At 41.9% G+C, this 12,237-nt stretch overlaps 1 protein-coding gene across 1 annotated transcript in view; it reads left to right on the top strand.

The window, feature by feature from the left end:
* LOC126473757 (serine/threonine-protein phosphatase rdgC) overlaps positions 1-12,237 on the top strand; it is a 1,849,640-nt gene that overhangs the window by 1,579,568 nt on the left and 257,835 nt on the right. The window contains exon 12 of the mRNA XM_050101014.1: positions 5,549-5,734. Coding sequence (XP_049956971.1) covers positions 5,549-5,734 — 186 coding nt within the window. The remainder of the gene's footprint in view (positions 1-5,548; positions 5,735-12,237) is intronic.

Raw genomic sequence — 12,237 nt, 5'->3', positions numbered from 1 at the left:
TTTTTCCATGTATCTGTAGTCTATTGAAAAATAGTAGGTGAATGATATTTTTTATTCCACTTCCTTGCGTTACCGATATATTGCATATTAATTTTCATGTTTAGAATGCGTTTACTCTAGGAAGTTAAAAATCCGAAGTTTACATTTTTCTGAAGCTGCGATGTCCGCGCCCAAGTTTAATGCAGATTATTCGGCTTTGTTAGCCCGCTTTGAATAATCAACTACTCTTTGTTTTGTGGACAACACCATGGCCTTTCTGATGAACCCAGTGGATAAAGTTTTATAGAACATAGTTTTCTGCAAAATCAGGACGAAAATACTCCATTGTTTACCTTCTTGAAAATATTCAAATTGCCACTTAATTTATTCAGTATTGGAATGTGGTATATAAACGAAACATTTTATTTGATAACCCTGTGTTGTTAGGTCACGATATGCCATGATTCACGTTCATCATACTTTTAGTCCGTGAGATATAAAAATACTAACGTCGAAATTTTTCGGGCAATTTTGCCTAATATTCTCTGGCTTAGGTTCGCTGGTAAAATTCTTCACATAACTATTCGTAAGAGAACGTATAAAATTGTACATGTTCTCCTTATTTCATTTATGTCAATATATATTGCCTGAGACGTTATAGCTCAAAGTCGCCAGAAATTCCTGATCGCAGTGGGCGAAGTTGCGTGTGGAGTCAAAGAAATGGCTACTTATATCTCGCCCAGTATTGCTTCGTCGAACGTTAAACTTTACCAGTATTCATTGTGGAAATGTGGGTGCGTTGACTTAAAATTTCATGGACAATCGTGGCGGTCGGGCAGGAAAACCTGCCGAAATTTGGCTATTTCGTATAGAATGACTCCCCAGCAATGGAGTCTGAATATTTGCCAGTGTCAGTCAGCGGCCGAAGAAACCGAGATAGAAGCCGAGAGGCAATATGTCAACCAGTGGCCACCAAACCCCAAACAGTTTGTGATAATTCTGTATAAAATCAAAGTATTTAAAAAGCACTCTATCTCTCTTCTATGAATCAAATGACAAAAGACCTTTAACAAACAACAAGATTTTCACGGCTACATTTTCACTGAAAATTTAAATACTACACCATACAAAGTCTAAAAAATAAAAATGACTACAGACAACACAGAAATCTGCAGAGGAGTAATTTTTACATCCAGACACACCGTAATTCTAATGCTTTTCACGGTCGTGAAAATAAAAGAGTGTACGTAGCAATGACATGGTTTTCAATTTCGACGAACTGTCGAAAACAAGAGTTGATATAGCAGAACTGTACCTTGATTTATCTGTTCTAAGATAACATATAAAAAGCTTACATTAAGCAAATAGTTAAAGCAGAAACTTGAATTACGTTATTGTGCAATTTTGACAGCCATAAAAACTGAAATTTAATTCATATTAACGTCATCTCTGTGCTAGGGCAACAGGTAATGACTTACTGGTTTCGTTAAGTCTTTTTTACGACCATAAGTCGACGTTCAGTGATTTTTGGCAACGACGTTTGGTTACTTGCTTGTTCCCTGAATAATTTTTGCGTACAATTTGCATCAGAGTGAAATGGAGCCTGTCAGGATCTTTGTAAAAATTACACATTTTTCAATAAAACTATAGCTACATACACAGCGTTAAAAATATGATTTTTACTATGTTATTGACTTTCAACTTAATTTAATAAGCATAAGTCAATGATGTAAAAGTGTCTATATAGTAGGAGGAGTTGTAGAGCAGAAACGATTTCATTATATTTTAATAACTGCTTTAATGTCTACACATATCGCTCCTTTCAGTGAAAGATTGTGATTACAGTATGAGTGATGAGTGAATCCACAAGCCTCAGTGCGGGTGCAATTTTACGTTCGATCTCCAACAATTAAAAAAATTTGCGAACATGGAGACCATGAAAATGGACAGAAAATTGGTGGCGTTTGGTGGGAATATTTGTCGACCGGGGAGCGCGCCTTTGCGATAAACACTGTGTCCCGGTGGTGCAGTATTTAATGCAGCGCCTAGTAACATAAGATCCTGAGTTCCAGTCCAGGACCGGCACGTATTTTCTTATTCCGCATAAAGTTCCGACTCAGCTCTTATAATGAGTTCCCTTTCTTTCTTCCCCTCCACATTCAGTTTGCATAAAAAGGTAAGCTATGACAAGATACCTCCGCATTTATATTATCGAACACTTACGCTTTAACCAACATGCCAGACCAACAGTTAACAAAGTGACGAAACTCATGCATAAACTTGCAAGTCTGTACAGTATAGAGTGCGCCTACAGACAATGAGGACATATTACACAGCACTCTTTGCGTCAATAACATGTTTTGTGGCTAGTGCTTACGTACATCGATTATGCTTAGGTACATATAAAATCGTTGTGAGGCGCGGCCAGAGGAGTGTTCTACTCAGAATCTCAGCGGCTTTCGGTACAACCCCGAGTGATTCACTGTGTGTGGTATTGGGAGTTTTCCCTATAGATATTGCAGTTCGCCACAGAGCAGCTGCCTACTGGCTGAAGAGGAGAACACGTGGCAAAATAAGAGAAATAACTGGACGAGAGATAAACGACAAACGGACATGAAACAAACGGAGAACTGATACATGTCAGGCAGAACGCGGCACAACTAACAAGGGAAGACGAGTCTATGCTTTCGTCCCCAGTATCCGAGAGCAGATGAATTTGAATTTCATAAATCCAACACACGGCATGGTGCGCTTTGTCATGGACCAAGGCGCGTTTCCTGTGCATCTCCACAGGTTTGGCCTAAAACAGACTCGCACTTGTACCTATGGTGTGGATGGCACACCTGAACACATACTGCTCATGTGCTATGTGCTAGGGCAAAAAGACCAAGTTTAGGAAGCCAGGACATAGGACAGTTGATACGCAGGCAAGATGACTGGAACTCTATAAACGACATCGCAGACAAAAAGTATCACGAGCACTAAATGCAGCATATAAACAGGAGAGACCATAGGCTGGAGGAAGACAAGCTCCACATCTGACAGACCAGCAGTACATAGTAAACGCCAGCCGGCCGCAGTGGCCGAGCGGTTCTAGGCGCTTCAGTCTGGAACCGCGCGACCGCTACGGTCGCAGGTTCGAATCCTTCCCCGGGCATGGATGTGTGTGGTGTCCTTAGGTTAGTTAGGTTTAAGTAGTTCTAAGTTCTAGGGGACTGATGACCTCAAATGTTAAGTCCCATAGTGCTAAGAGCCATTTGAATCATTTTTTTTAGTAAACGCCACTGATAAAAACACAGACACTGAATCGGATGCTATATACCACACACAGGACGTGAAGACGAGATAAACATACAAACGTAGTAAAGATAAGCTATGGTTCTCCAACACTAAATCGAATCAGTATGAAAATGTAACTATCTATGTAGTTGGTTGTTACAGCATGTAACACTACATCTACATCTACATCTACATTGATACTCCGCAAGCCACCCAACGGTGTATGGCGGAGGGCACTTTACGTGCCACTGTCATTACCTCCCTTTCCTGTTCCAGTCGCGTATGGTTCGCGGGAAGAACGACTGTCTGAAAGCCTCCGTGCGCGCTCTAATCTCTCTAATTTTACATTCGTGATCTCCTCGGGAAGTATAAGTAGGGGGAAGCAATATATTCGATACCTCATCCAGAAACGCACCCTCTCGATACCTGGCGAGCAAGCTACACCGCGATGCAGAGCGCCTCTCTTGCAGAGTCTGCCACTTGAGTTTATTAAACATCTCCGTAACGCTATCACGGTTACCAAATATCCCGGTGACGAAACGCGCCGTTCTTCTTTGGATCTTCTCTATCTCCTCCGTCAACCCGACCTGGTACGGATCCCACACTGATGAGCAATACTCAAGTATAGGTCGAACGAGTGTTTTGTAAGCCACCTCCTTTGTTGATGGACTACATTTTCTAAGCACTCTCCCAATGAATCTCAACCTGGTACCCGCCTTACCAACAATTAATTTTATATGATCATTCCACTTCAAATCGTTCCGTACGCATACTCCCAGATATTTTACAGAAGTAACTGCTACCAGTGTTTGTTCCGCTATCATATAATCATACAATAAAGGATCCTTCTTTCTATGTATTCACAACACTATCTTAAGATGTGACATTTCTTCTTCTTCCCTGCATAAGGTGTGACTGACTCGAAGTTTTTCCGAGCCCTCGCACCTGATGCATCTGACTATGACACTGTAAATCAACTCGCAATCTCCACTGTAGCCTTAATTTTGGAAGCACATAAAACCTAATTAATCAACACATTATTAATTATTACCACAGTCAAGATAACATATGTACCAGATGTAACCACACACATAGAAGGTTGGGCTGGGTTGTTTGGGGGAAGGAGACCAGACAGAGAGGTCATCGGTCTCTTCGGATTGGGGAATGAGGGGAAGGAAGTCGGCCGTGTCCTTTGAAAGGAACCATCCCGGCATTTGCGTCGAGCCATTTAGGGAAATCACAGAAAACGTAAATCAGGATGGGCGGACGCGGGACTGAACGGTCGTCCTCCCAAATGCGAGTCCAGTGTGCTAGCCACTGCGCTTGACACTAAGGTATAAGGAGAAAAACTGTCAAATCATATCTAAATCAAGTTGCCAGCTCTTGTTTCTTCCATTCTAATGTTCAAATGTGTGTGAAAATCTTATGGGACTTAACTGCTATGGTCATCCGTCCCTAAGCTTACACACTACTTAACCTAAATTATCCTAAGGACAAACACACACACCCATGCCCGAGGGAGGACTCGAACCTCCTCCGGGACCAACCGCACAGTCCATGACTGCAGCGCCTTAAACCGCTCGGCATTTCTTCCATTAAAAACACTTTTAATTTTAACTTAAAATACATCCATAACCTATTCTGTCTTACTTATAATCGTGATCTAAGTTATCTAAAAGTGTAGACAAAATTGTTTGTACACATTTGCACTTATTTTTTATTTTCCGCTTTTGTAAAATTTTCCAAACAGGTAATGTACAAGCAATAAAACTTAATTTGTATGACATGAGATCGAAAATCATAAACGTAAGATCTACTATATAACAACAGGAAGCAGGTCTTTACTTGATAAATAAATAACTAAATAAATAAATGAAATTTACGTAATATGTCACATGACTATGCAGCGTTTGTCTGGGACTCTTAACAGATATCACAGAAGAAATGGAGAAGAGACGAAGAAGAGCAGAGTATTTCCTCATAGGTCCGCTTAGCAGCCGCGAAAGGCGGAAATGTTCATCCAACTTCAGTAGCTTCAAGAGAGATGTATTAGAATCCTGATATCGTATCTTCCTAAAAGAGTCAACCAATATACTGCTCCCTACCACGTATAAAGCGACTTGCAGATAATTAAAGTACATCTAGATGCACATGTAATTGTATAGCTGAGACCTATCATGACGATTCTGCTAAGTGCATATCCCCGTGTAGACAGAGATACATTTCCACCTGTTTAGCGTCCTTGCACTGGAATGCAGTTCCTCAGCGAGCGCCTCTTCTGGTTGGACAGGTGTTCGACATCCTGTGGAGCGACCCGCAGCCGGCGGAGGGCTGCGTGCCCAACTCGCTGCGCGGCGCCGGCACCTACTTCGGCCCCGACGTCACGGACAAGTTCCTGCAGAAGCACAAGCTGCAGTTCATCGTGCGCTCGCACGAGTGCAAACCCGGTGGCTACGAGCTCACGCACGGCAACAAGGTCAGTGGCGGCAGGGTGGCACAGTGGCGGCGGCCGTGGCGGTCGTGCAGCAGCTGCAGCACGCGCCGTTCTGAGAGTAGTGTCGCACGTGGCGAGCCACTAGAGCAGAGGTTCCCAGTCTTTCTTAGACCATTACATTTGAGTGCTATAATACCTTAGCTAGTACTCTCTCTCCATCTTCCCCTTGCTGTCTGTCACACCACCTTTCCCCCTATTGCCGCACGGGGTAGCCACACTGTGGTGGTACTTTGTGATAAGTTCCTATGGGACCAAACTGCTGAGATCATCGATCCCTAGACTTACACACTACTTAATCTAACATAAATTAACTGACGCCAAGGACAACACACACACACACACACACACACACACACACACACACACACACACACACACACATGCCCGAGGTAGGACTCGAACCTCCGACAGGGGCAGCCATGCGGTCTTAGGCGCCTTGCCACGGTTCGTGCGGCTCCCCCTGTCGGAGGTTCGAGTCTTCCCTCGGGCATTGGTGTGTGTGTGTGTGTGTTGTCCTTAGCGTCAGTTAGTTTATGTTAGATTATGTACTGTGTATGTTTAGGGATCGATGATCTCAGCTGTTTGGTCCCATAGCAACTTACCATCACCACCACCACCACCACCCGTCTCCCAGACATTATCACCAGCTTTCGCACCTAACTAAACTGTCCAATCAAAGACTTGTAACACTTGTAAGTAGGCTGTTTATGTTTTTATGTTGGTAACGTCACGTATCGCTCTCTATGAAAATCACTGGCTCTGCTGTGTGCAGTCTGTGACTGGTTTGCATTGTTGGAATATTCGCTATTGTTGTGTTGGGCAGTTGGATGCGAACAGCGCTTAGCGTTGCGCAGTTGGAGGTGAGCCGCTAGCAGTGGTGGATGTGGGGAGAGAGATGGCAGAATTTGGAGAGCGGACGATCTGGACGTGTGTCCATTAGAAAGAGTAAATTTGTAATATTGGATATCATGAACTGATATATATATGATTACTTTTGAACAATATTAAGGTAAATACATTGTTTGTTCCCTATCAAAATCTTTCATTTGCTAACTATGCCTATCAGTAGTTAGTGCCTTCAGTAGTTACAATCTTTTATTCAGCTGGCAGTATTGGCGTACGCTGTATTGCAGTAGTTCTAGTAACGAAGATTTCTGTGAGGTAAGTTATTCATGAAAGGTATAGGTTATTGTTAGCTAGGGCCATTCTTTTGTAGGGATTATTGGAAGTCAGATTGCGTTGCGCTAAAAAGTATTGTGTGTCAGTTTAGTGTTGATCAGAATAAGTAAAGAGAGCAATGTCTGAGTACGTTCAGTCCTGCTCAGCTGTTTGAAAATGAAATGACGTAAGAGGTTTACCAGTACAGTAATTCATCAATTTTTCTAAGGGGAGGTTTCACACTTTAATTTTTAAGTGATGGAACATGAGTGTTGGTGCATTACTTTCCCAGAAAGTAATGCACCACTTTTTTTTTTTTTTTCTCAGCCGAAAGCAATGCTACGAACGCGAAATCTTACGTATGTATTATTTGAAGTCTCCTGACTGAGCGCGCCAAATTTCCGTCAGTACCGAAAGATAGCGTAGCTGCAGGATAGTTTCAAAATGGCGATTGTAGGTGATGCACGTTACAAGCAATGTCCCGTCACTGAATTCCTCACTGCAGAGAAATAAACTGTGAGGAGTATTCACAAGTGGTCGTGCAGAGTCTATGGAGCATCTGCTGTCGACAAAAGTACAGTTAGTCGCTGAGCACGGAGGGTGAGGTCTTCAGAAGGGGTGTCGGTGGAGCTCCACGATTTGCAGCAGGCGGGGAGACCATCCACGACTGTCACACCTGACAGCCCTGATGTAGCCCCCTCGGACTTCCACTTGTTTGGGCTATTCAAGGATGCCATTCGTGGAAGTTATTTTGAAGACGATGAAGCACTGGCTCCGCCACCAGGACAAGGATTGGTACTGACAGGGCATACACGCCCTGGTTTCGCGCCGGAGGAAGGCCATAGAAGGGGATGGAGATTACGTGGAAATAAAGGTTGTGTAGATAAAACACTAACTAGTCTTCCGGGTGTCTTTTATAGCAGTCAGAATGCGTTGTGCTTGTATATTGTGGGTAATTAATGAGTAGATTAAGTTTGAGTTGCCTTTATAAGGGAAAATTCTGTAAGTCAGTGTTTAATAAAAATAATTAAAGAGCAGTTTCATATTTAACGGATGGTAAGCTCAAAAGTTAGGCCAATGTCACAACTGAATGCCCCACAAATCTGGATACTGCACGATTACACCATCCGCTCAAATGGAATCCAACAATGTGGCCCATTACATACTCTATCAGTTACTGATAACGCTGTCTCAAACGTATATGTGGTGTCTCCGTGCCCTTTGCAGTTTTCACACAACATTTGATCCTGTTCACATCCCTTATATAGAATAGCGGGCCTGGTACCAACATTAAAATCGAACAACACTAATTGTTGCTGGTGGCCATTCGGTAATCACTATACAGCGTGTTTCAAAAACGACCTTACGAATTTGGAAATTCATATAAATTACTTCATAGATACAGAGCTGATTGTAGATTGAATTTGTACTGTAATTCATCAAGTTTTGTCTCGCGTAGTTCGCTAGTGCCGAATCGCTCCATAAGGGGCGCTAGCGGCAGTTGCGTTAAAGATGGCTGCCTTTATTGGACCCGAGCGTGGTAGCTGTGTGTTTTAGTTTGAAGAATCGAAGACGGCGACAACAGTTCAGCGTCATTTCCGTACGAAGTACACTAAAGATCCTGCTAGTAGGGCTACAGCTGATGAGTGGCATAAATGTTTTGTAGAAATATGGCTCGCTGTAAAACATGGGAAATCATCAAGTGGTCCAAGCACATCTGACGACGTCGTTGAGCGAGTGAGACAACGTTTTGTCAACAGCCCTACTGAATTGACCAGGAACGAAATGTTTATTTTATGCAAGATGGTGCACCACCCCACTACCTGGCTGACGTCCGGGATTGTCTCACTGACCCCTCTCCAGGTCAGTGGATGGACCGCGGTGCACCAAATGTATAGCCCCAGGTTCCCCAGAGCTGACACCACTCGATTTTCTTCTATGGGGATTCATCAAGAATATCGTATTTGTACCTCCTGTGCCGGCTTCTTTACCTGAACTTAGAGCAAGAATTTACGTTGCCAGTGAGCAAGTTACACCTGCAATGCTATAGTGAGTTTGGGAAGAAATTGACTTTCGATGAGATGTGTGCAGGATAACCAACGGAGGCCACACATAACATTTATACTTTAAGGTAAAAAAGCTAGATGTGGTTCCCTACAAAATAAAACTAAACCCATCTCTGTACCTTCTTTCAATAAATTTATACGATTTTTTAAAGTTCTAAAGTCCTTTTTGAAACACCCTGTACAAGGAAGGTAGTGTCCTCACTAAGTTACTAGCTGAGTCATTGACTCATCTTCACCCAGCCCAAACAGCTAATGACAGAAACTTGAACTAAGAAGAGGATGTGGGTCTTATACTGTAGGCACGTAGGCATCGTTTAAGAATGGGTTGCCCGAAATTCCGCTCTTAAGGGATGAAATAGGGGATGAAAGGCCTTTTGAAAGTATTTCGCTATTAAGTGAATTTTGAAGCTAGAACTACGAAAACTGGTATTTGGCTTCTCAGTTAGAAAATTAAAAAATCCTGTTTCTGCATTTTTAGAAATTTGACCACTAAGGGATAAAATAGTGGGTGAAAGCTTCTTTAAAATAAATAATAACTAAAGGACTACTAACGGATTTTTAAGGCTACATCTATGGCACCTGGTATTTGAATTCTCGGTTAGAATTAAAAAAAAGAAAAATACTTCTTTCAGTGCCACTTAGGGATGAAAATATTTAATAAAATTTTTCGTTACATTAAATAAATTTAAAGATAAATTTATGAACATTCGTATTTCACTTCAGGGCTAGATATAGAGAAATATTTGTTAGGGATGAAACTTACAATGGAACTATCTCCACAAGAACGCAAAAGGCGTGATTAACGAAGACTGCACTCCAGCTACCAGAACCGCATTTGGTCAGAAGTACATTCGTAAAAGACCATGCTTATTTTGTCTTAATTAGCATGAAAAGCTTGCAAGGGGTTGCAGTTTGTAAACAACATAAAAGTTCAATTAAATAAAAACAAAAAGAAATTTTCTGCAGGCCAAACAGCTCACGCGAGCGACTCAGCGGGCGCTAAACTAGTAACTTATTATATCCGCAGATGGTGTGTACGTGTACGACGTAAAATTAACATCTGACCACATATTCTTGGTCCTGAACTGTTAGTCAGACAGTGAATATACAGGCTGATGTTTCCACACATACGTAAAGGCACTTCAAAGTATACATAATTTTTCAGACGAAAATTCTTTTTTGTTTCTTGTTGGTACCCTCTTTTAGGCACTAATTACCGTTGATGTTCTTTGTTTGCAAGATAGATCATTAGCTACCTCTATCTGCTGAAGAGGCAGTCACTTGCTCATGTTGGAGAAAGTAGTTGCACGGGAGTCTTCCTGGTTTGTGTTGCCAATATTAGGTGGAGATACAGGGTGTTACAAAAAGGTACGGCCAAACTTTCAGGAAACATTCCTCACACACAAAGAAAGAAAATATGTCATGTGGATATGTGTCCGGAAACGCTTACTTTCCATGCTAGAGCTCATTTTATTACTTCCCTTCAAATCACATACATCATGGAATGGAAACACACAGCAACAGAACGTACCAGCGTGACTTCAAACACTTTGTTACAGGAAATGTTCAAAATGTCCTCCTTTAACGAAGATACATGCATCCATCCTCCGTCGCATGGGATCCCTGATGCGCTGATGCAGCCCTGGAGAATGGCGTATTGTATCACAGCCGTCCACAATATGAGCACGAAGAGTCTCTACATTTGGTACCGGGGTTGCGTAGACAAGAGCTTTCAAATGCCCTCGTAAATGAAAGTCAAGAGGGTTGAGGTCAGGAGAGCGTCTAGGCCATGGAATTGGTACGCCTCTACCAATCCATCGGTCACCAAACCTGTTGTTGAGAAGCGTACGAACACTTCTACTGAAATGTGCAGGAGCTCCATCGTAAAGGCTCATGTTCTAGCAGCACAGGTAGAGTATCCCGTATGAAATCATGATAACGTGCTCCATTGAGCGTAGGTGGAAGCGTAGGTGACGAAACTAAAATGAACTCTAACATGGAAATTAAGCGTTTCCGGACACATGTCTACATAACATCTTTTCTTTATTTGTGTGTGAGGAATGTTTCCTGAAAGTTTGGCCATACCTTTTTGTAACACCCTGTATATAAGGAAACGTATGCTATATTCTCTGGAAGACACTCCCAGAATAGCCCTAAAAGGCAACTCACAGGTCGTCCGATGTTTGCAATATTACGACCTTCTTTTTCTTGGTACACTGCTGAACTTTTCGAGTATTTTGTGCCTCGCTTGGACGAACGTAAAATCATGTTGTTTAAAGGACTTATCTTATGCACAACAAAGTACTTTCATGATCATCGGTTTCAACCTTTACCCTTAAGTTGAACTGTAGATGCCACACAAGTGTTATCACTCTCGGCCAAACCACTTTTTGACAGTAGCTGATCTGAAAGTGATCCGGGGTTGAAGCCTGTTATCAATAAATAGGTCATGCCGCATGTTAGTGCTTAAGGATTCTTGCTGTTTCGCACAGGGATACAAAATGAACATTATGTATGAGATATTTTGTTCTATTGTAGAGAATTATAGGAAGAAATTGTAAATTGACACGTACAGACCGGCAGTCAAAGGTCAAACTGGTATAATGTGCCTCTTCAATGATTTCGTTTGGACCGGAAGGTGGTTTCAGGTTTGGCTGGTGTGCCGTTGAACCTAACGAGAAATGAGATGACGCAATACGTTGAGGTAATCACACCTCCGGCCTGCCAGATGATCCTCTATGTATGTATTGACTTTTTGTCAGGTGCAACACATTATTCGAATGCATGAAGTGAATTCAGAAGTGACATGATTTGACAGTTTCCTAAACATTGTGCAGAAAAGATCAGAGAATGCTAGTACAGTAGTGACGAACCACGGAAACTGCTTTGTTCTTTTTCTAATCGCGTAATATCTGATTTGTAAGATGTGTCTCTCTAATGAAAAACTACATGTTGTAGCTTGTGATATTCGGAAAATATTCCTTCGCGATATAATCAATATTACAATAGGTTTTTAATCTCATGCCATTTTCTTTGAAGTAATTTTAAAATTCACCAATAAGGGCGTCCAGCAATTAGAGATAAAAATTCTTGCTGCCACACAACGGTGTCATCCAAGAAATCAGTATATAAATTTACGTACTCCTAGTTAATATTTGCTGTTACAAAATTCAACGTTCCATAGCAGTCGTTAAATTTCGGATATAATAGCGATGTGGTTCATATTCGTTTCCATTGTAGCCCGTGACGATAAATTTAGTT

This window comes from Schistocerca serialis, chromosome 4 (genome assembly GCF_023864345.2).
Source record: "Schistocerca serialis cubense isolate TAMUIC-IGC-003099 chromosome 4, iqSchSeri2.2, whole genome shotgun sequence".
NCBI classification, from domain to species: Eukaryota; Metazoa; Arthropoda; class Insecta; order Orthoptera; family Acrididae; genus Schistocerca; species Schistocerca serialis.
Note: the sequence above shows the minus strand (reverse complement) of the source record. Positions and strands in the feature narration are given on the sequence as shown.